The sequence below is a fragment of the Abrus precatorius genome, unplaced genomic scaffold (genome assembly GCF_003935025.1).
Source record: "Abrus precatorius isolate BTA unplaced genomic scaffold, Abrus_2018 Scaffold11, whole genome shotgun sequence".
NCBI classification, from domain to species: domain Eukaryota; kingdom Viridiplantae; phylum Streptophyta; class Magnoliopsida; order Fabales; family Fabaceae; genus Abrus; species Abrus precatorius.
Window position 1 is genome coordinate 22,059,059 of NW_020874303.1, and position 23,920 is coordinate 22,082,978.

At 31.4% G+C, this 23,920-nt stretch overlaps 3 protein-coding genes across 6 annotated transcripts; 1 reads left to right on the forward strand and 2 right to left on the reverse strand.

Moving 5' to 3' along the window:
• Nucleotides 1–290: 290 nt before the first annotated feature.
• On the forward strand, nt 291–12,412 carry LOC113856677 (bifunctional aspartokinase/homoserine dehydrogenase 1, chloroplastic-like). Of its 3 annotated transcripts, XM_027488633.1 has the most exons (19): nt 339–407; nt 519–655; nt 1,507–1,571; nt 1,674–2,048; nt 3,363–3,451; nt 3,543–3,846; nt 4,025–4,077; nt 4,165–4,379; nt 4,534–4,621; nt 4,705–4,818; nt 5,896–5,994; nt 6,098–6,292; nt 7,556–7,638; nt 8,582–8,807; nt 9,912–10,057; nt 10,294–10,429; nt 10,935–11,018; nt 11,106–11,198; nt 11,829–12,327. In XM_027488633.1, exons 2-19 carry the CDS (start codon nt 522–524, stop codon nt 12,072–12,074), a joined length of 2,745 nt encoding a protein of 914 aa, XP_027344434.1. In that variant the 5' UTR covers nt 339–407; nt 519–521; the 3' UTR covers nt 12,075–12,327. The 3 variants fall into 3 exon arrangements, with proteins under 3 accessions (XP_027344433.1, XP_027344434.1, XP_027344435.1); XM_027488632.1 differs by having other exon boundaries at nt 291–655; nt 11,829–12,412; XM_027488634.1 differs by having other exon boundaries at nt 343–655; nt 4,315–4,379.
• Nucleotides 12,413–13,432: 1,020 nt separating this feature from the next.
• Nucleotides 13,433–18,185, reverse strand: LOC113854644 (subtilisin-like protease SBT3.3). 2 transcript variants are annotated; one of them, XM_027485779.1, is made up of 10 exons: nt 17,381–18,185; nt 17,188–17,279; nt 16,977–17,074; nt 16,734–16,889; nt 15,976–16,646; nt 15,321–15,412; nt 14,988–15,230; nt 14,792–14,906; nt 14,317–14,509; nt 13,433–14,153 (listed from the first exon to the last, which is right to left on the reverse strand). In XM_027485779.1, the coding sequence occupies exons 1-10, from the start codon at nt 17,492–17,494 to the stop codon at nt 13,597–13,599; spliced, it is 2,331 nt and encodes a 776-aa protein (XP_027341580.1). In that variant the 5' UTR covers nt 17,495–18,185; the 3' UTR covers nt 13,433–13,596. The 2 variants fall into 2 exon arrangements, with proteins under 2 accessions (XP_027341580.1, XP_027341581.1); XM_027485780.1 differs by having other exon boundaries at nt 16,977–17,041; nt 17,381–17,547.
• Nucleotides 18,186–22,334: 4,149 nt separating this feature from the next.
• On the reverse strand, nt 22,335–22,791 carry LOC113854646. Its single transcript, XM_027485781.1, has 2 exons — nt 22,731–22,791; nt 22,335–22,642 (listed from the first exon to the last, which is right to left on the reverse strand). The coding sequence occupies exons 1-2, from the start codon at nt 22,789–22,791 to the stop codon at nt 22,335–22,337; spliced, it is 369 nt and encodes a 122-aa protein (XP_027341582.1).
• Between the last annotated feature and the right edge of the window lie 1,129 nt (nt 22,792–23,920).

The window sequence follows — 23,920 nt, forward strand, 5'->3', positions numbered from 1 at the left end:
AAATAATGATAAATTGTTAATGGCAGAAACATTACTTAATAAGATGAATTTTATTTGTGCAAAGACTGTCATATATACATTAATTATTGAAAGTGACACTTATTATTTTATATACTTTAATCTTTAAATATTTATTTACATTTTAATCATTTTTAGAAACTAAGTAGTCTTTGAAATGTTTATAACTTTTTTATTTTTTGTTTTACTTTATAAATAAAATTTAGAATATAAATAAATTTAACATATTGAAAATTAAATTATAGAAAACAGAACATTTAGATAACAAAAATGTCACACTGAAAGATAGAATATAAATAACAGGCACTGCTACACAAAATCTTGATAGTTCACCGTAAAACGAAAACAGCTGCAACGAAAGCACTCTTCGCCGCATTCACATCCCTAGAGGCACCAATATAATAATAATTCACAGAGCCGCAGCTTTATAAAGAAACGCCTCGTCGTTTTAGTGTCCCTCACTCTCTCTCTCTCTCTCTCTCTCTCTCTCTCTCTCTGCGGCCATGGCGTCGTTGTCTGCCACCGTCTCTCACTTCCCCAGCGTTTCACCAACTCATTCTTCGCTCCGCCCTCACGACAGGATCTTCCAATCTCAATGCCGCCCTGTCTTCGTCTCGCGTCGTTCTCATTCGTTTCGGTACGCTTCGTTTCGTTCATTCTCTTCGCTTTTGCTTTGGATCAAATGACGCAAATGGTTGTGTAGGTTCGTGCTTTGGAGTTTTTGTCTTTGATTGTTGATACAACATCTAGTAACTTGTTTCTTTGTTTTACTTGCACACACTTATTTGTTTATTTCTGAATGGGAATATGCCACTTCACATTTATTTTTCTCTAAAAAGAAAAGAATAAGAAGAGGAGAGCGAGCGAATATTAGTTCCGGTTTTTTTTATTAGTAAGTTTATAGTTGGATGGAGAATTTGAAGGTATATTTGCTCGGTTTTAAGAAGCATGGAGTGTGTTTTTTGATTGTCACATGCAGTTTACGAACCAAAAAAACAAAAATTGAATAATAAGAGCGTATAAGACATATATCTGACCAATGATAAAGTTGTAACTGGACCCCGTGGTATCATATATTTGGAATAAATATGTAAAACAGGGTCTATTTGGAAGAGCTAGGCTTCTTGGCATAGCTTATTAAAATAAGCTGATTTCAGCTTATACCAATAAGTTTCATGGTTAAATTTATAGCATAAGTCATCATGTAAAAAGAGCTTACTGAATAAGCGTTTCATTGAGCTGTGTATCTAAACACAGTTAACACACCCATAATATCTCTCTCTTCAACTTGTTTGTTCTACATGCAGTATATTCTCCACTATTTTTATTTTTATTTTGTTTATTTATCCTATCCATGTAGAGCATAGACTGTTTTCAGGATTTTGGGACTATATATGTATACATTTAAAAGATATTCTCTCCATGAGCTTAATTGGCTTTTTGTGTTTGGCTGTCTATTACATGAGCATACACTGGTTTTTGTCTCAGAAAGAGTCTTATTTTACCACTGGGAAGAGAGTCACCAAGCACCACGATACATGCTTCATTTACAGGTTGCGACTTAACTATTATGCTAGAACTTGTCCTTGGTTGGTCTGTTGAAGAAGTCAAATGTAATGACATGTTTTTATTTTTTTTTGTTTATTTACTAGCAGATGTTTCACTGAATGTGTCGTTAGAGGAAAAAAAGCTTCCCAAAGGAGAAACTTGGTCCGTTCACAAATTTGGTGGAACCTGTGTGGGAACCTCACAAAGAATAAAAAATGTTGCAGACATAATTCTTAATGATGATTCAGAGAGGAAATTGGTGGTTGTCTCTGCGATGTCAAAGGTGACAGATATGATGTATGACCTTATCTACAAGGCTCAATCACGTGATGAATCTTATATATCATCATTGGATGCTGTTTTGGAAAAGCATAGTTCAACTGCACACGACATACTTGATAGAGATAATCTTGCTACTTTCTTGTCTCAGTTGCATCATGATATTAGTAACCTTAAGGCGATGCTTCGAGCAATATACATAGGTAATCAGAACATTAACTCTCTCTCCCTTCAATACTCTGTTCTTTATTATTTTTTACACCAAAAGCTATTTATTTTGTTTTATTTTTATTCAATTAGATCTATTCTTGTTTCTTATAAGCTGGCATTCACAGCTTTTAGTTTTTGGTGTTTTATGCACATTGTAATAGTATTGATTTTAATATATATTGCATTAGCCTTGTCTTGGTCACTTTTTTATAAAAAAGACCATTACCTATGTCTTGGACACTATTGTATAATAGTTATATACAGTACTTTTTGGTCATTAATGCTCACATAAAAGAATTAGATGTATTTCATAATTCATGGAAGAAAGACACTGTTGCTCACATGATCTGTATTATACATGTATTTGGTCACATGACCTGTATTATGCTGGTTTCTTCATGTGTCAAACTATATATAAATGTTTGCCAGCTCTGACTTTATCTTGTGGGGATTCCACACAGATCTTAATAGAAACCACTCACTGAATTATGCATACTTAATCAGAATTTTGAGATCTGAACATCAATCACTCGTTATTTGGTCGGTGGTTGAGAGAGATATACAAGGCAGATATGGAGTGAAAATAGAGAAGTTACATGCTGACTATGTTGTTTCCTTGGAAACATTTGTTGTGACTGCTTGTTAGGGTTGCAACCCAAGTTTAAAACTAGGGCTGAGACGAGGTGGCAGCTGAATGTGTTTCAGGAGAGAATTTCTTGGGCTGAAGATAAACCTATCTTAGATTAGCACTGTGATGCTTTTGTCCCACATGTGACAAAGATGGCTGTAATAATTACTTGAAGCATTAGAGTTAAAACCATGTTATTATTAGGCATTAGATGGTTCAAGAGGATATTAGCTTCACTCCACATCATTTATAATTAGAAAAGATGTTAGTTTTATAAATTAGATGACTCAAGAGGTTAGTAGTTTTTCATTTTTTCTCTTGAACCTGAGTAAACAGAGAATAGAATGCTGGCCATCTTACAAAATATGGGTGCACTAATTCTTGTGTTTAAGCTAAAAAGCATACAAAAGGAATGATTTTATTTTCATCCAATACTATGGATGTTAGTGACATAAATGCATCTGGTTTCCTGTTTGCTTATCGTTTTTATTTTATATCTAATTTAAATGTTATTCCTTCTACCTATCATTCAACTCTGATTAAAAAAAATGTTATATGTATGTTATCAAAACTAAAAATCATTAATTGTGGAAAAGGCGTCAATGGTGTTGCTTAAAGTGAGTTTCTGAGTTAAGGAATTACACTTTCACCCTGACCTAACATTCTTGATATCTTACAGCTGGTCATGCAACAGAATCCTTTACAGATTTTGTTGTGGGACATGGGGAATTATGGTCTGCTCAAATGTTGTCTCTTGTTATTAGAAAGGTCTGCTGTTTTATTTAGAAAGATATGGTTTTTCCTCTTTTATTTATTTGAATTTAGCTCATTGCATCTTGCTTCTCTTCTGGTTCTGCAGAATGGGACTGATTGCAAATGGATGGATACAAGGGATGTCCTTATTGTAAATCCTACTAGTTCTAATCAAGTTGATCCTGACTTTTTGGAATCAGAGCAAAGACTTGAAAAATGGTACTCTTTGAACCCATGTAAGGTAATCATTGCTACTGGATTCATTGCAAGCACACCTCAAAACATTCCTACCACGCTGAAGCGAGATGGAAGTGACTTCTCAGCAGCAATTATGGGTGCTCTGTTTCGGGCTCGTCAGGTCACAATTTGGACAGATGTTGATGGTGTATATAGTGCAGATCCTAGAAAAGGTTTGTGTTGCTCCTTACTTTATGTGTGAGTTGAACAATGAGTGGATTATGAGAATTGGTTTTTACTAACCAGATGATGTTCTACCTTTGACTTACTGATGATGCTGTTGTCTTATGTTTGACTGGACTGCCATAACAAGAAGTTTTGATTAAATATATACAATGATTTCTTCTGCAGTTAGTGAGGCTGTGATTTTGAAGACATTGTCTTATCAAGAGGCATGGGAAATGGTGAGTTGAACTCTGGAAAGCCTCAATGCCCCTTGTTCTCATAAAAATTAAAGTATTTAACTTTCTTTCAAACTGTCTGTTCTACAGTCTTATTTTGGTGCAAATGTCTTGCATCCCCGCACAATTATTCCTGTGATGCGATATGGCATACCTATTATGATAAGGAATATTTTCAACCTTTCTGCTCCTGGAACCATGATCTGCCATCCCTCTGTTAATGATGATGAGGATAAGCAGAACCTGCAAAATTATGTCAAAGGATTTGCGACCATAGATAACTTGGCACTTGTAAATGTCGAGGGGTGAGTCATGAATTGTAGTTATGTTACACAATGAATGATTAGCATTTTTGCTGCTGCTGCATGATCATTTCTATTTAATTTAAGGTTCCCTGTACCCTATATTGATTGTCCAACTAGTATATTCCAATAATTTTTTCTGTGTTGTTTTGTGCAGAACTGGAATGGCTGGTGTTCCAGGTACAGCCAGTGCTATTTTTGGTGCAGTAAAAGATGTTGGAGCTAATGTTATCATGATATCTCAGGTGCACTTGTAATCTTGGGCTCCTCTTCTAGTTGTCAATGTTGATATAATAAATTCCATTCATGATTAACAATATTTGTGTAGGCTAGTAGTGAGCATTCTGTATGCTTTGCTGTACCTGAGAAGGAAGTAAAAGCTGTTGCTGAGGCATTGCAATCTAGATTTCGTCAAGCTTTGGACAATGGGCGTCTTTCTCAGGTGCTAATCCAATTCTATTGCAATCAAGTGCATGTTTCTGCTCAATTGCTAAGACTTGACTCACTTCTGTAATATAAAATATTGAAGATTTATCTTTATACATTCTGTGGATTTGAAAACTGGATGAGCCATTTGAGTGTCATGCTCCCAATGTGTTTAGGATGATAAAGGCTGAACTGTTGGATTAATTTTTCTATATAATTTGTCTTTATTGTGCATGTGTTGGTTGTTGTTTTCCGCTTAACAGTAGGGAAGATTAGGGTTAAAAATAAACATGCAAGGTACAGACCACTTATTATGTTCTATGAATGAGAAAGCAAAAATTAGGTAGGTGGATGTCAACAGTTGGGACTAAGAGGGTCTGTTGCGCCTAGCACTATATTAATGGAAAAAAATCAAAACATTACTATAAAATGTCAAACACATGGATACATTGGGAACTTCTTGTAAAGGGCCAAGGATGAAGGCTGAAGGGCTTCAAGTAGCACTAAGGATTGAACCTGCTTGGAGCATTGGTGTGTTATGCCCATTCAAGTTATGGTTGAATTTAACTGAGGTTATCATCGATTATAAAAAAAAATTAGGGTGTTGCCTTTGAATTTGTTCACCAATTGTTTGATTCCTGGACGTTCATGATAGAATCCAATAAAATATTGTTAGCTGGGGATATGTTGTATTTTTCATGTTGAAAATGTGGCATTAATGTATTTAAAGGAATGCATAATCTTTTGGAATCTTGTCCTGTCAAGAGGTATCCATCACCCTTGACCAATGGCTTGGTAGTTCAGAGGAATTCATAGGGCCATGAACCTCTGACATTGATATGTCTGAAATATTGGTTTATTTTATCTCCTCATGAGAGAATCAGATGTGAATGTAGTGTTAAATGGAATGCTTCTTTTATTCATTAATTTTGTGCTTATTTCCTTTGTTTGTTAATTATATGAAACAGAAACTTGAGTCAAGTAAGTTCAATTTCTTCTGTTTAAATTAATATATTTATATGATTGATGTTGAAATTTAAAGCTTGCTAATTTATTACCTTTGCTACATTCTAAATTATGTGGCACCTCTCAGGTTGCAGTTATTCCAAATTGTAGCATTTTGGCTGCTGTTGGCCAGAAAATGGCAAGCACTCCTGGTGTTAGTGCTACCCTTTTCAATGCATTGGCTAAGGTAAGCAAATTACTTAAGATAAGATATTTGCTTAGGTTAGAGATTTTGCATATTTTGTTGTTTTGTTACACTTGTATATGATCAAACTTGTTATGATCAACAGGCCAATATAAATGTCCGTGCTATAGCACAAGGTTGTTCTGAGTACAATATTACTGTTGTTGTTAAGCGAGAGGATTGTATAAAGGCTTTACGGGCAGTCCATTCCAGATTTTATCTCTCTAGAACCACCATAGCAATGGGCATTATTGGACCTGGATTAATTGGGAGCACACTCCTTGACCAGCTTAGGGATCAGGTGCAGTTTCTGTAGGCATATTTGTATGCATGAATCATTATTTTGGTATTACCTGTATTTATGTTTAGGTTTGTTTTGTGCCTTTTACCATCCTTGGTGTGAAATTAATTACTCTTTCTAATTTAAAATTGCACTTCAAGGAATGATGCCTATAAGGCTATAACTTAAGATTAGTTTATTTTTATAACAAGTAAAGTAATTTGCTTTATTTTGAAGCTGCACCAATTTTAACTGCATTTTACAGATTAAAATACATTTTGAAAGTAATGTCTCCTAATATGTTTTTGTGAGGCTCATTATTATAAGCTAAATATACATATTATCATTTTAGATCTTATATGTATACACACACACAAAGACATACATACATACATACCTTGTTAGTTTGTCAATGTTGTCTTTGGTGTCCATGCTTCGTAGATTATGAATAAATCAGTTATGAATTAGACCTATTTATTCTGTACAAAATATATGCTAAAGTATTCTCTGATGATCTAAATTGTTACATAATGTATTGGCTTACTTTTAGGCTGGGGATATATGACCCAACATTTGACAATGATATTTCATCAGGTATGGTGTCAAATGTTGTTTGTTCCTTTCCCCCCACCCAAAACTGATTGACAATTGGCAAAGATTTAAGCAAGCAACATTTGATAAAAAGTTATCATATTTGATTACTTATTTCCTTTCCTTTGTTTTATTTAAGAGAAAGGTATCTTGCCACTTAGTAGCACTTTGGAAACGGACTTTTAAGTTTTCAAGTAGTATGGTGTTTGGGTATATAGTACATCTATGCATGATATACAGAGAAGTCATCATGCTGAAGTTCAATATGACCGTTGAAAATTAGTCTATATTTTAAAGGGATGGGACATGCTTGCGTTTGGTGGAAGACTGTAATTTTGAATCTTTGATGCTATAATTATAATTGCTTGAGTATTCTGTACATCACTGCATCAGGATATTGTTTATGTTAGTTGTTTAGCTGGACAACTTCCAGAGTCTTCCTCTTCAGTTAGTTGGCTTAACTGAAGTTTAGTCAGTCTTCTAAATGGCCGTAGACAGCTGTAAGTTTCTGATGTAAGCATGCAAGACAAGATAGCTCTTGCATATAAACTCATCTTCCATCAGATTGTACAAGCATTTTACATTTCCATATTTAAATATGTTGCTGGCATGCTAAACCTAGGGGTATCTTCATCTTATCATGTTAACATAATGGAATTACAGCAAATTCAAGTGACAGCTCTTTCAATGCAGGCCTCAATCCTGAAAGAAGAATTTAACATTGATTTGCGTGTATTGGGCATACTAAGTTCAAAATCGATGCTTCTTAGTGATGTGTAAGTTAAATCACGCCGACTGAAAGATCTCTTTTTTGAATGTGCTTGTACAGCTAAGAGCCTTTTATGTGTGTGTGAATGCAGACTTCATTTTACACTGCACTGTTTATATTTTATCTTCTTGGAAGTTTATTGCTTATTATATATAATTTATGTATTGTTATTTAGATAAAAGAAAATATTATTAGAGGGAAAGAAAAGGTAGAAGAGAATTCCTGAAGAAAACCACATGAAGGGAAAAAAAAATAAAAATAGAAAAGATCTTCCAATCCTTCTGCGCATGAACGAAACCAGAACATGGAAAGAACCAAATAGGAAGAATAAGAACAAACAACCCTTACCCAAAGAAAGGCAATTGTAACAATTTTCCCTTAAAATATCTTATCAAGATGCCATAGAACAGCAAATAAGGAATATATAACCATAGTATTTTACCTGCCAGAACCTCTGAACTTAATTGACATTTTAGGCTCCAAGCTCTGTAGAGTCAGACACTTAGACATGTACAGTTTGACCCAAAATGAATTTTTATGTCACACAATGGTTCTATTTTTAGTTGTTCATTTTATTGTTCTTGGAATAGTTTCATCAATCATAGAGATAGGCCTCTTTTATCTTTTAATTTTCAAGTAGGCCATAGCCAACCTGATTAGGTGTGCTAGATCCTAGGTGGATTGGGTTCAAAATTGTTGGCGGTACCTGATTACTTTTTGGGGACATGGTTCATGGTATGGAATATGGATGATTTCATGACTTTTACTTTGGCATGATGATTCTCTCTTGCTTAAAGTTAGTAAGTTCTTCTGTTGGCAAAAGGAATTCATTGGTTACACTGGTCTCAGAACTACATGACTTCATCTGCAAAATTCATCCAATGATTTTTTAGCATATTGACAAAGTTGGTTCTTGTTCAATCATTATATACTGTAATTGCTCCTTGCAGGGGCATTGACTTAGCTAGATGGAGAGAACTTCGAGAAGAAAGAGGAGAAGCAACTGATTTGGAAAAATTTGTTCAACATGTCCATGGGAATCATTTTATACCAAACACAGCATTAGTGGACTGCACTGCTGACTCTGTCATTGCTGGCTATTACTATGACTGGTTGCGCAAAGGAATACATGTAGTTACTCCAAATAAGAAGGCAAATTCAGGACCACTTGATCAGGTAGAGTAATTTATATTGTGCTTTTGATGGATAGCATATTTTGACTTATCTTCTGTAATTAATACTATAGGCTTTTGATATTACAAAACCTTTTTTTTTTTCCAAGTAATGGAAATTCCTATACATTAATTTAGATTTATTTACTTTCTAAGTTTGTATTTTTTTGTTTTATTATAAAATTAAAGAATAAATCAAGGAAAGGGGAATTTCTTGTTTGTAATTTTGTTTGAAAAGAATAGCCACATCATTGCATCATAAATATATGGGAATTTTGATAGGCCACTTTTACACCTATATTCATCATTGTATCCTCTTTTTTTCGAAAACCAAAACATCATCTTTTAAATTATGTTTATTTTTTTTTGCAGCTATCATATTTACTTATATTAGAATAACTGTAGTTTAACTGTCCAGTAGCTATACAGCTGCCATTTGTAGTTTGCTGAGTCAGCATATTAAGTAAGCCATCTATCAGAAGAAATATGCTGGTTATTATGGAGCAAGCTGAAACTCATTATATAAGTGCTGAAGTGAATTAATGAATTGATACATCATTTCAGATCCAAACAGTTTTCTCACTCTTGTTTTTCTATCTCTCTTTCTCTCTCTAAACCTGACTAAACTCCGATAGTTGGCAGGGCAAGTGTTCTAAAGGATCTCAAACCGAGCGATGAGGAACTTGAGTAATTAATTTGATAATAAAAAATAAAGATTTATAAATATAGGCTGTTACTGTTTTATTGCGGATGTCAACCAGTCTGCAATGTCTTGCCATCTTTAATTATATTTTTGGCATTTTGGTAATTTGTTATTGTTAAACTGATTGATGTTCCATCGTTTGTTTAGTTATTAACATCTACAATATAAATTTATTGTTAGCATAAACTGGTAGTCAACAACAGTAGGCATTGTGTTGGGATCATGTTCTTCTGATTGAACAAGTACTTTCAAGACATTTTTTAATAATATTTTTCATAATTTTGAAAGTGTTTTCTTTAAGCTTCAGCAGCTGTCGCTAGTACATTACTTCGTTTGATGGTTACTTTGTAGTCATAGTTAGTACTGATGTTGGAGTTTTCTCACACCTTCACTCTCTTCATCCAGTACTTGAGGTTAAGAGCTCTTCAAAGGCAATCCTATACACACTACTTCTATGAAGCTACTGTTGGAGCTGGTCTTCCCATTGTTAGTACTTTACGTGGCCTCCTTGAAACTGGAGACAGAATATTGCAAATTGAAGGCATCTTTAGGTTCGCGTTGATGTGTTTTTTGTCTTTATTTGTCTAAATTTGTGGATTAACACTGCCAAAATTCTCAGGCTTGGAGACTTGTGATGATCTTTGAATCAGTCTCATTTTCCCACCTAACGTCAATTTTCACATAAAGACAAATTAATTAGAACATTATTTCAAGGATTATTAATGTCTCTAGGCATCATTGATCAATCTTGGGCATTCACCATAAGTTATTCCCTTTGACTCTGCAGTGGGACTTTGAGTTACATATTTAATAACTTTAAGGATGGCCGGGCCTTTAGTGACGTAGTTGCTGAAGCAAAGGAAGCAGGTTATACTGAGCCAGATCCAAGGGATGATCTGGCTGGAACAGATGTTGCTAGAAAGGTATACTTTATAGCATGGTATATATGTACCAAATTTTGTCGTCAAATGTTAAATTGTTAATAAAGTTCCTTATGCTGCAGGGCATATTGAGTTTCAGTTTTGTTTAGGATTTATGAGTAGGGCTGTAATTTAATTGATCCAAGTCCAAATTAAATATTTGATTTGAAGCTTGAACATTTGCAAACTAGATTTAAATTTGATTTACATCTACCTATCAACTTAACAAGTAAAAGATTTAGAGGTTCATAGTTTGTTTGTAGACATAATTTACAATAGAAACCTTTTGATTAACCAGATTTCTGAAAATTTAGTTTTTAACCTAACTCAATGACTTCATGTGAATTATGTAGCCGATCACACCTAGTGAAATAAGGCTTAGTTGTTGTTTTGTTGTTGTAACTAGTTGGAAGACTTGGTTATTGTTGCTGCTATAGCTAATTGGAACATGTAGGTTCATCACAATCTCAAATTTGGTTCATGATAGTATTTTTATGCTTCATCACAGGTGATAATTCTTGCTAGGGAATCTGGTTTAAAGCTAGAACTGTCCGATATTCCAGTTGAAAGCCTTGTGCCAGAACCACTTCAAGTAAGAACCAATCTCTATTGATTATGCAGTTCTTAGTTTTGGTATTTAGCATTTTGCTGACATTAATGTTTTGATGATTCTGTGCAGGTTTGTTCATCAGCTCGGGAGTTTATGCAAGAGCTACCAAAATTTGACCAGGAGTTTGCAAAGAAACAAGAAGATGCTGAGAAAGCTGGGGAAGTGAGTAATTGTGTTAAAGTATCTAAAAGAATAGTTCTTTTAACTGCATCATCCTTGCATAATACATGCGTAGAATATTTTAGGGTTTGTTTTGTTTGTCAAAATGTTCAGAATCTGTGGTTTCACTGCAAATTACAAAAACTGCTAGTTTGCTACTTTATTTTCATTTTGTTTTCTGTTTTTAAATATATGTACAAGTAATGGTGAAAAAGGGGTGTTTGTATAATTATTAATGAAAAAAGAGAATGACAAAAAAATGCTTTTGCAAATCAAGCACACCCTTTTTCTGTTGTATATTTTAATTCGGCATAATGCATGGGACAGAAACATAAAGTAGTACTTTTAAGATGCTGGACGTGGGCTAGGCATTTTCTGATTAAACCTATGACATACCACAGTACTTTCTAATAGAAGTAAACTTAAATATTGCAAAGCAACCTAGATTTCCATGTAGACCATGATTTCAAGTAAAAAGAATAACGTTTGATTTATGTTGGGTTTGTGGTTTCCTGTTTCTGTGTCCTTGCTATATATACATATATTTTTCATGATGACATCTCTCTCTCTCTCTCATATATGCATAGACACTCACTCCCACAACTTTGGAATTGTTATATTTGAACTTTGAAGGTCTTGAGATACGTGGGAGTAGTGGACGTGACTAATAAGAAAGGAGTGGTAGAGCTGCGAAGATACAAGAAGAATCATCCATTTGCACAATTGTCTGGGTCAGACAATATTATTGCATTTACAACAAGAAGGTATAAGAATCAGCCTCTCATAGTTCGCGGGCCAGGAGCTGGTGCTCAAGTCACTGCCGGTGGAATATTCAGCGATATATTGCGACTTGCCTCATATCTTGGTGCTCCGTCATAAGTGTTATTCTGATAGCATAATTTTGTATCAATCGATTTATTTCTCTTGATTTGCTTCGTAGGTTACTTGCTCTTGTAACGTTGTAGCAATGTATGTTAGCTTGTTTCCCCCTTACCTTTTGTTTGGAAATGAATAAGGAAATGGAACAGAATTCCATTAAGCTTGTCTTCGTGTTTTATTGTAAAGGAACGGGAGTGAACAGATATATAATTTTTAACTTTCCTAATTGCCCATCTAATAATCGATTTGTTGTATCTCCCATGTGTATCTTTTGCAAGAAATATTGAAGTTTTGATTGGGAGTTAATTTTAAGTACGGAAAGGAAAGATTTATATAGTGATAACCTTTATTCAAGAGTTTTAAATGTGACGAAGAATATTTATAAACTCTTTTGAAATTTTAATAAACTTATATAAAGTTATTTTAAATTGGGAAGTGTTTTTGTTAATCTTTCCTCTTTTTTACCTATTTTTCTCTTCTCAAATTCTCTTTTATTATCAAACTCTTAAACAAAACTTAAAGAATGATAGGAAGTAGAAATGTTTTAATTTTTAACCTTCTTGATTGACTTTTTAATAATTATGCTATTGTCATTATAGGTAATCACATTAAAACTTCGATTGACAAAGTATTAAAAAAAAATAGAAACCTTCAAATTGAATTTTAAATTTAACATATTATTATTATTATTCAGATGTTAATTTTTAATTGAATGAAGTTCCGCCGCAGCATAAAAAAGAGTAATTAATTTAATCAATTAATGATTAAAATAATATTTTAAGATAATTATTAAAATATACTTTTTTTTCTTTTTATAAGGTATATTTAAATAAATTATAAAAAATAATAAAAGTAGTTAGAATTAATTGATCTTTTTGTGTTTTAAAAAATATCATAATATGGTAAATTTGTTCCCATTTAATATTATTGAAGCTAACTTTTTTGTCATTGATTTTAGTTTAAGTTTGCACCAACTCTATTACTAACGACAAACAAGAAATTTTTTTTATAAGAAACATAAAATGTTTTATAATAAATATTATTTAAATCTTTTAGAAAGTGCCCAATTAGAGGAAGTAATTTATTAATTAAACTGTCTCTTATAGTTGAATACTAATCAGTAAATCCTGAAATATGCTCAAGTCTGAAATATTTTGTGCACTGTTATTTAGATAAAGTACAAATCATATAAATACTATATTCCTTAATAACAATTTCCTAAAATCCACCGTCAAATCAGTGTATTTTTTGGTTTCAAATATTGATAGTTGCTCTTCACATCATAAAATCGGTCAAGCATCCATTTCATTTAAAAGCTATATAATTGTTGGTTGCAATCTCAAGAAACATAATGTTGACACTCGATAGTTTATTCCATGAGTAAATAGTTATCGTTCCTCAGAATATATGCTGTACGTTCTCACCAAAGAATGTGCTATATGCTTCGTTTAGTATGACTCCAAGCAAGAACTCATGTAGTTTGTTGGCCAATTATAATCTCATTTCTACATATAACATGCACTTAAGATTCAAACTGTTTGGTTCTCACAGCTATTGGAGTCCTCACAAAATGCTTGCCATCAGTCCATGTTAAGCTCCCAAATTTGTAATCTCCATGCAACTTTTGAGTTGACATGAAACTGACATTGAAGGTAAGGACTCGGGTGTTTGAACTGAAATTCAAAATTGTAGGTTCAACACTCACTTTTATGCCATATGGAACCTTCACTAGAGCTTTGTAGACTGCAGTTATGTTTCCAACATTTGTCACCGTTCTCATTACTGTTGTAGCCCTCTTCAAGTTTGGAACTGATATGGAAGGAAGGTTAAGGTTCAGTGCTTGGTGTTTTACTTTCTTACAACGTGTGGTGGTATTGGTCACTTCGCTAATGGATGCACTACTGTGACCCATGGAACATAGGAATTGGATATAATCCTCAGTGATTACATCATATATGAGTCCTGGATCCATTGCTTTGTCGGGGTTCACAAATCCACCTCCTATATCAAATGGGTCTGCTGCTTTATTTGTGGAACCCTCTTCAGATATAATGCTTCCATCAGTTCCAGTTTGAGAGGCTACATTTTACAATGATACGAAGAGTTACTTTGGAAATAAAGCAGCTTTATCTCCTCAAGTAAGTTATTTTCAGGATTTGAACCTACGACTTCTACATCAATACATGAACTAAGGCTCACCCTCACATAAAGATGTAATCTTAATGTGTCAATTTTTACTTACCTGTTGTTACCAAAGCTGATCTTATGGCTGCAGGTGACCAAGTTGGGTGCTTGGATTTGATGAGAGCTGAAATCCCTGCCACATGGGGACAAGACATTGAAGTTCCAGATAAGAAAGCAAATCCACTGCTCTTTGTAGTGCCCTTTGGTGGAAATGCAGCCAAAATGTCCACACCTGGAGCAGCTATGTCAGGCTACCTCCATGAATCATCCCCAGAGTAGAAGTTAATGATGATATCATACAATTAAAAACCAAGTAAGAGCAGATGTTTGTGTTATGGTAAGTTTCTGACTACAATTTCTTGATCATAGCACACTTCATAGACTTAATAATGAGTCCTGATGTCTTTACTCAAACGAAAATTGCTTTTGTTGTACTAAACTATATTCAATTATTATCCTTGTCTCAAAATTTTTGAAAAAGTTTGGTCTGGTTGAGCAAGTAATAACCTTTTTAAATATATGGTCGGATATACCTTTAGGACTGTTGGAGACATGCTACTTGGTCCTCTAGCTGAGAAAGATGCAACTTTTGGAGATATCAATTTTCCAATGACAGTCTTTGGAAAACTCAGGCTTGCAGTTGGAAACCTTCGAGATAAGCTTAACATTAAGTTTAACTAAAATGAACTTTCAGAAGCCAATGTCATCAATGTAAGCACATTTCCTCACCTTGCTCTTCTAATATAGGTTAATATTTCAGTCCCGACTTCATAATCTACCTTAATACATGGAAACAAACCACAACCATCGAGTCCATCTTCATGATATTGTGCATATATCAGTCCAACTCCTCCAGCTTCCTTGACTGTGAGTGATGCAGAAACAATGTCTTGTTGATCTGATAGTGAAAAGCATAGAACAATTTTGCCTGCTGCCATTGACGCATTTAGACTTCCAGAATGACAATCCTTGCTTGAAAGGAAGACATGAATTTTAGATACAAAATGTATAGGAATGTAATGTGCAAAAATAGTAAAAGTGAAGAAGAAAAAGAGGTCTCACGCCAAATTATCTGATGGGTCTAGAGCAATGCGTTCAGAATATGTGAGCCCAACAGATCCAAGATTATGTGCTCCAGTATCAATGGATTGTCCCTATTTTTCAATATTCATAGGTTTAAATATGTTTCTAATCACTGTAAATATAATTTCATGTGGTTTTAATCTCTTAAAAGGTTTTTCATTAGTGTTGATCTTTGTAAATTTTAAAAACGGTCTTTGTCATTGTTAAGTAGTGGCATGACATAGAGAGAGCTGTATGCCACATCAGCGATTATTGTAAGATAAGATGACTTTCTACATGCCATGTCACAACTTAACAGTGATCAGGAACATTTTTTTTAAAAATTTAAAGATTTACAAGAATTAAAACCAAAGGAAAAAAAAATTGAAGAACCAAAACTATGTAAAGTCATATTTATGAAAATTAAAAATACATTTAAGCCACTGGACAAAAAAAAATATTTAAAGCCTGTTTAGAATAGCTTATGGACAACTTATGAAAATAGCTTGTAACTCTCATAAACTCTTTTCAGCTAATTTCAATAAGCTTCTTAGTATAGCTTATCAAAATAAGGTTTTTTATCCCAATAAATTTATATTAAGCGTTAGCTGAAAGCATATTTCACAAATTTGGTTTGAAAGTAGTTGTAGCATACCCACACAGTGCGGTTTTTCCCAAGGTTGATGGCTGCCGGAAAGGCCCTATCTATTGTGGTGGCTGCAACTGTAATAATCCATGGTGCAGTATTTGTAATGGTTTGAGACGCAGGACCAGAATTTCCAGCTGAACAGACAACTGTGATTCCCTTGGCAGTTGCATGAAAGGAACCAATAGCTATTGTGTCACGTTGATCAACATAGGAGTACAAGGGAATGGCAAAGCCAAGAGAAACAGTTAAGACATCTACTCCATCATGTATAGCCTTGTCAAAAGCTTTAAGGATATCAGCGTCAGTACAGTCTCCAATAGGAAAGTCCCAACAAGCCTTGTAGATAGCTAAATGAGCCAATGGTGCTCCTCCTTTGGCCAAACCAGAACCAAGTCCTCTATAATTTGCATTTCCTACAAAATACCCAGCTGCTGTTGAAGCTGTATGAGTGCCATGGCCAATAGCATCTCTTGCTGAGAGATATTCCTTAGTGTTATTTCCTTTGAGGAGTTTCTTAGTCTGATCAGTTATTCCTTTCATGAACCATCTAGCACCAATTATCTTTTTGTTGCAATTGGTGGAGTTGAAGTGCTCTCCCACTTGACAAACTCCTTTCCACCTTGATGGGATTTGTCCCATTGCTTCATCATTGAAACTTGGAGATTCTGGCCAAATGCCTTCAAGAAATCACATTTGTTATTGGTTAAATAGCCATTTCTCAATGCCTTTTAGTTATTTTTGTTAGAGGCTAATTATAGTACTACCTGTGTCTATAACACCTATGATGGTTCCTTCACCTAAGTTGCTGTCAGTGAAAGAAGTTTTTGAGGAGGAATAATGGATCCCAATAAAGTCCCAACTTCTAGTTGTATGGAGTTTGTGAATACCATTTGGAATGACAGAAACTACCCCTGGAAACTCTGTATCAAATGGCAATGGTATATAGCTTTTAAAAGGTTCTGAAATGGGAAAAATAGCAAGCTTAATTAATAATGCTAGGATCATACTTGCTATTGCTTCTGCTTGAGATTTTGTCAATCTTGCAGCAAAGCCTGAAAAACCATGCTTATAGCTGTAAAGAATTGAATTCCTTGCAGCTTCTTTGCTTCAGAACAAACAAAAGACATCAAACAGTTATTATTGTTTTCTTGACTCTTGTTGAAGTAATATAAGATCAGCTCCAATGAAAAATGAATATGTGAAGGATACAGGCCATACCTTCCTAAAAGTGAAGATAATATTTTGCGGTGATACTTTTTAGTAGTTTCTGGATTTTGATATATCTTATCTCCCATGTACACAATATGCACCTGCAAGCATTTATTCAATTTGATTGAGCAACGATGACAAATATTATTCACATGTATAGACATGCATGCTAAACCAAAACTAGAACTTAAGTTGCACTCACAGAGGTTGTTGTCTCTATAGAGATGACCAGAGAGTTTTGCAGTAAAAGAAGAGCACAAGCTACAAGCAATTGGGCCTTTCTTGCCCATCTCAAGTTTCTTGAATTAGTATCCATTACCTAATAAGAGTAGAGCTTCAAAGGCTTTTCCAAATTCACAAAACATACAAAGTTGCTGCAAACTCTCTCATGCTTCATAAAGCTGCCTTCTATGTACTATGCAGACATTATAACTTTTTGAAAATAAGAAAAGATGTGAGCCCTTCCCTTTTGTGCAGTGAACTTTAGATTCTTATGCTCAATCGAATGAAATGTATACAAAAATATCTTCATCATCAGAGAGAGGAAGGTATACCAATTACTATGCTGCTGTTATTTATCTTAAACCTTTGCTACCCAAAAGCCACATTAAGCCCCCACTAATCCGACTTGAACACCCATTTAAGTGAACAAGCTCGTAGTCTACCAATTCTAATATTTTTTATCAACAAAACTCAACTTCAAGACTTTACTTAAACTGAACAAGTTCTTGTCCACTTGGAATAACAAGAACCGGTTGTATACTACTTTCATTTGTGAATAAATTAAGCAATCAAAATCATACACAATAGAGACTAAATTATGATTGCTTATACATGTCTAGACCTTTTATTTGTCAATTCAAATGTAACCATCAATGCTTAAGTGTATATTGAAATGAGTTCTGATCATAATAATATTGTGCAGTAATACCCCACGATCATTGAAACCTTTTCTTTTTGTGAACTTTGAGCCTCTCCTTTTGCTTTTACTGTTTCTTAAAAGTCATCAATGGGGACTACACTGTGCCTAATCTTTTCTCATTGCTGGAGAGAATATTCTAAGCGTAGAAAACAAGCCCGCCCAACCATAAAGCGGGTAAAGCTCCCGCTTTAGGCCCTTAAAAATTATTTTTGTTTCTTATAATTTTTTAAAAAATTTAGTAATAAGTTAATAAATAGTATTAATTTATTAAGAATAATGAAATTTTTTCTTAAAAAAATATTCCTCAACTTATTATGATAGTTTTAAATTCATTTTATTTTACTTCTCTTTTACTTAAAATAATAAGTTGTGTCAAATATAATTATATATTGATTCTAAAAAACTATAAAAAAAAAATTCTTTTAAGAAACAAACATATATGCATAATAAAGAGTTTCTATAAGCTAATTATAGAACCTTTAACATAAAAAAACTACAAGATTATCAAAACTTAGTTAAATTAAAAATTATAATAATTTTAATAGATCATGTTTATCAGCAAAAATAAATGAATAAAAAATAGTATGTAAATAACATTACTAATATTATATTCCCAAACCCATCGTCCCATGTTTATTGCATCACTTTCTTTATGGCAACTTTGGGTCTCACTTTTTGCTTTGATTAGTCATCAGCGGGTTGGCCCAGAAAAGAAAAGTGATTAGTGGGATTGGACCGTAACTGAATTCTTACCATTTATCTATGTATTTAGATACTAAAAAAATAGCTATAAAATATTACAGAATGTTAATTAAATAATTTTTATTTTAAATAAAAAATTAAATTATTTATTTTAAAAGATAATTTTTATTATATTTATCATTTATAATTCCTGTGATACTTAATTCTCACTCTAAACAACATTTATTTGGTTAACATGAAATATTAATAACACTATAATAATAATAATAATAGTATTTGGGTATGACGATTAAAATAATAATAAGGAGGATTTTGGATAAACTCTTGATGATGGGTCCACTTTCACTGTGTATTTCATCTATGTAATTTTGGCTTCTTTGGAATCAGCTGGACACAGCATTTCACTAAATTATTTAAGATTTAATTATTTAAATTATTATTTTTGTTTGATATCAACTAATAAAAGATAAAAGTGGTTATACAAGTGTATGTCTTATTAAAAAAATTACAATAATTAACTAAAATTATTAAATTATGACTGATTCTAATTTTTTTAAGTTTTTAAGAAATTTTAACTAATAATTAAAAATTATTAAAAAGTGTGTTTCAAGCCTTTCTCGTTGTAAAAATCTTTATACCACACATAAAAAATTATTTTATTATTTAATAATGTTAGTATCAATTCTTAAAATTATGTTTAAAATTTTAAAATAGTTAATTTTTGTTAAACAAAATATTCATTATAGTAAAAATACAAAAATATTTAAAAAATAATTTTTAATAAAAAAAATCTATTATCATTAGTTATTTAAACGTAGTCGAAAAAATTAATGTCAACATTTTCTTTATTATTTTGAATATTATTTTCCAACATAGGAAAACTGACAAAATTTCAATGAATGAGCACTAGCAAGGTAATTTATCAGCAATAACTCATCTATAAATAACGCAGCATACCAGCATCTACAATTACCACCATTAATTGTAGAGTTCAAGAATTGAAGCTTGCATTTGTGTTGCAGAAATGGCCGATTCAACCACCAAAATTCTCAGCACAGTTATCTTCTTTATCCTTATTTCTGAAGGTAACATTTTCTCCAAATATAATCAACATAAAAAAATTATAAATGATTATTCATAACTTTTCTCATGCATCAATGATTATATCAGGCTATGGTCGATGCAACTTGGGTGATCTCTACGTGAGTCAATTTGAAACAGGATCTAAAGTGCAGCAAAAGCAAGAATGGGAAGTGAATATAAAAAACTTATGCACATGTGTTCAAACGAATGTGCTCTTGAATTGCTCTGGATTTCAATCAGCTGAAAGCATAGACCCTTCAATTTTGAGGGTCACAGGCACTACTTGTCTTCTTAACAGTGGAAGCCCTGTCTATGGAGATCCTATCACCTTCAAATATTCTTGGGACCAAAAATTTCAATTAAATCCCCTTTCCTCAGAAGTTCATTGTTCTTAAATTGCCAAGGGATTTTGTGTAATAAACCTCTATGTTATGTGCTGCAGTTTGGTTAATTTACAGCAATATCGCATGATCAAGTTGTTCTAAAATCTTAAATTTATGATTTTCAGATATTTAAATTTTATTATAAAAATTAAATTAACAAAAATGAAATTTTATTTATGATTATTACATAAATTAATTTTTTAATACATGTTTAAAGATTCATAATAGTAAATATTAGCAAAAAAAATATTCATAATAAAAATGTGTATTGTAAATTTATTACTATAACACAATATATCACAAAATTCAATACTTTAATAATACAATATGGTATATTTTTTAATAAAATTTTTATAATTTTTAATATATGTTTAAAATTGGATAAGTATTAGAAAAACATATTTCAATTTATTTTTAATAAAAAATATTCCTTCTTTTTATAGTTAAAACTCATTTATTGTCATATTTATTATAATTGTTTTTCACTTTTCTTTCTTTAAATAAAAATAATTTAAATGAATTGATTGACGAACATAAAAAGGGCAAAGTAATAAATATTATTAATATTATATTAAATATGTATAATAGACAATTAATATTAGTATTTTATTATAAAAATATAAATATTTTTTTAATTTTAAAATATTAAAGTAATCATAATTATTAATTTAAATATATATAATATTTTTTAAAATTTATGATATATGTCTATAAAAAATAAAAATAAAAAACAAAAAATCCTAAATTTAAGAGAGAGATAAAAAAAAATAAAGATGAGGGACGTTAAATAAATTTTAATATTATAAAATATTTTTAATTTAGAATTAAAAATGTTAAGTGGTTTGTTTTTAAAAGGAAAAATAAAAGATGAGGGATATTAATTATTTTTAAAAATAAGATTTATGTTAATAAATAAATTTTATTTTATTTTTACTTTAAAAGAGACTGTTTTTAAAAACAGAATCTTTTTTGGTTTTTAATTTTAAAAAATTATTTTTAAACAGAAAATAAAAATAAAATTTATGTTAATAAATATATTTTATTTTACTTTACTTTAAAAAATTATTTTTGAAAAACATATGACAGACAAGTTCAAATCGCTTACAATTTCTCCGCGTTTCTTTTTTTTAGCGAGTATTTACATTTTTCCATTAGTTTCCGTTTCTGTCTTTAGAAATTTTGAATGAACAATACTAGCAAGTGATTTATCAACAATAACTCATTTATGATTTTAAATTTTGTTGAAATTTTAAAATTTTCAATATGTATATTTAATTATTTTAATTATATAATAATAAATTTATTTATTTCACTTTTTCTCCCTTAGTAAATTAGACAAGATATTTTGTTTATTTTATTAACTTTCTTCCTTTTATTTGAATCAAATAGTACCTTATAATTTATATTTTAATTTGTAATAATTCTATACTTTTTTTCTGAAATTATAAATACAAAATTGCTTTTTAAATAAATACATGATAAAGTATCATCATTGATATTTTTAAATTTTTAGAGCATAATCTGTATTTATATGCTATGCATACCTCCAGTCTCTATAACTCAGTACTCTTTTAATTATAGAAGAAAATTTTTGTTAGGTTTATGAGAAATTTTTTATCCTACTAATTAAACTCATCGATCTTTATAATTAATAGAACAATTATATTAGATAATCGATAATTAAAGAAAAATCATATCACTTGATTAGTTTGTGCCTACTTCGTTCGATCTCCATGTTTTCAGAAATGAGGTCTATACACACACTTTCAACAGAAGATCAGGAGGTAATGAAGTTCAATTTACTTCTTGTGCCATTTTTACGTTAGTTTCATTTCCTGAGCAGGTTTCACCTACAAATTATGGGGGTGTGATAATACAAAAGTTGAAAATAATTTACCGATATAGAATAATTGGATCATGACATAAGATAAAATTTTATTAATTGGATCCTTGTTCATATACTTTCTTCACAAAAATCACCCGCAAACACATTTTAGTAGACAATAAAATAAGCAATTATTTGAGCAGATGACGTAAAGGTTTATTACAAAAAATGGGTTGGGTTTTTAAGAACAAGCAATCTCAGAGGAAACGGGGTTTAATGGAAATTGCTGGTCCGAAGCATATTTGAAGGAAACAGCATCTTTATAGATTGGTTGACCATTGTTAAGAAGACAGTTACTGCCTGAGACCCTCAAAACTGAAGGGTCTATGCTTTCAGCGCTTTGAAATCCATAGCAATTCAATAGCACATTCTTCTGAACACATGCACAATTGTTGGTGATTGTCACACTCCATTCTTCCTTTTGCTGCACTTTGACTCCTGTTTGAGATTGCTTCACTGATAGATCACTCAAGGAGCATTGCCCATAGCCTGCACATAATCAACCATCCATGCATGGGATAAGTTATCAACAATTTACAACCTTATTTTATGCTCATTACATGGGACACGATGTTACCTTTAGAAACGAGGACAAGGAAGAGAACCACTCCCAGAATTTTGGTGCTTGATTCGGCCATTTCTCCTGCACAAATGCAAGGTTGGATTCTTTAACTCCTTTAGGTGCAGTACAATACTGGCATGTTGCACCATTTATACATGAGTGAGGATTCTTGCATTTATGAAATTTCCAATTAAGGCAAAAAAAAAAATAGAAACAAGGTAAATTTGGGATTTGGTGCAATTAAAAATAAGGTACACACCATAGCGTTTACAATCATTCAATTCAAAGATATGATGACTTTGCAATAGAATTGTAAAAATTATAAAGCATTTGAATTATTTTCCTTTGAAAAACAGATTCTTCTATAATTAAAATTTATTTATAAAAAATTTAAATACCCTTTTAATGAAATTATGTAATTACTATAATTAGAAGAAAATATAATTACTTACTCGTAATTTGTCAATTATATGGGCAATACGAATAAGACGTTAATTGTTAATTATTATTATAAAATAATTGTATATTTTAATATTAAATAATTAAAAGAAATAATTAATTTGTCATTTTATACATTAACAAATGACGTGTGTATGTGTGTATTGTGAGAAGAAAAAGATAAATATAATAATTTAATTATTATTTTAAATAAAGTATTTTAAAATACTTAAATTTTAAATCTATATTAAAAATATAAATAATACTTTAATATACTTGTTACAGTATTTTTAAATTTGAAAATATATTAATACTTTTTTAAAATTATATTAAGATATTAAAAAATATTTACGTTTTTTTTAATATACTAACTTTATCACTAAAATCAATCGTTATAATTGTTTTATGTATATAAGAACATAAAATATTTTTTCATTTTTTAAAGTACCGTTTTACCATATTTATTTTAGTTGTTGCTAATAAATAGTCACATTAAATTATTTTTTATTTTAAATAATTAAATATATATTAATAATTAGATTATTCAGTTATATGTAATAATGATAAAATTAATATTGTGCGATCTAACTTTATTTTTTTATTTATTTAAATTCTCTAATTATTTTATTTTAATATTTAAATTTTAAACAATGATTTAATATTTTATTTATTTTGAATTAAATTAAACTCTATTATTTTTGTTTTTATACTTTGCTGCTAAACACTTGTGATATTCTTCTCACTCTTCGTGGTGATCAACCATGGGA

Bases quoted from the DNA above. Each gene is read 5' to 3' on its own strand.
- LOC113856677 (XM_027488632.1), top strand. From the start codon at position 522: ATGGCGTCGTTGTCTGCCACCGTCTCTCACTTCCCCAGCGTTTCACCA. The intron at 4,380-4,533 runs GTGAGTCATGAA...TGTTTTGTGCAG, and splicing joins GCACTTGTAAATGTCGAGGG to AACTGGAATGGCTGGTGTTC. The intron at 7,639-8,581 runs GTAAGTTAAATC...TGCTCCTTGCAG, and splicing joins TCGATGCTTCTTAGTGATGT to GGGCATTGACTTAGCTAGAT.
- LOC113854644 (XM_027485779.1), bottom strand. From the start codon at position 17,494: ATGGATACTAATTCAAGAAACTTGAGATGGGCAAGAAAGGCCCAATTG. The intron at 16,890-16,976 runs GTATGATCCTAG...CATTTGATACAG, and splicing joins TCAAGCAGAAGCAATAGCAA to AGTTTCCAGGGGTAGTTTCT. The intron at 14,907-14,987 runs GTGAGGAAATGT...CTTATCTCGAAG, and splicing joins ACCTATATTAGAAGAGCAAG to GTTTCCAACTGCAAGCCTGA.
- LOC113854646 (XM_027485781.1), bottom strand. From the start codon at position 22,791: ATGGCCGAATCAAGCACCAAAATTCTGGGAGTGGTTCTCTTCCTTGTC. The intron at 22,643-22,730 runs GTAACATCGTGT...GATTATGTGCAG, and splicing joins CCTTGTCCTCGTTTCTAAAG to GCTATGGGCAATGCTCCTTG.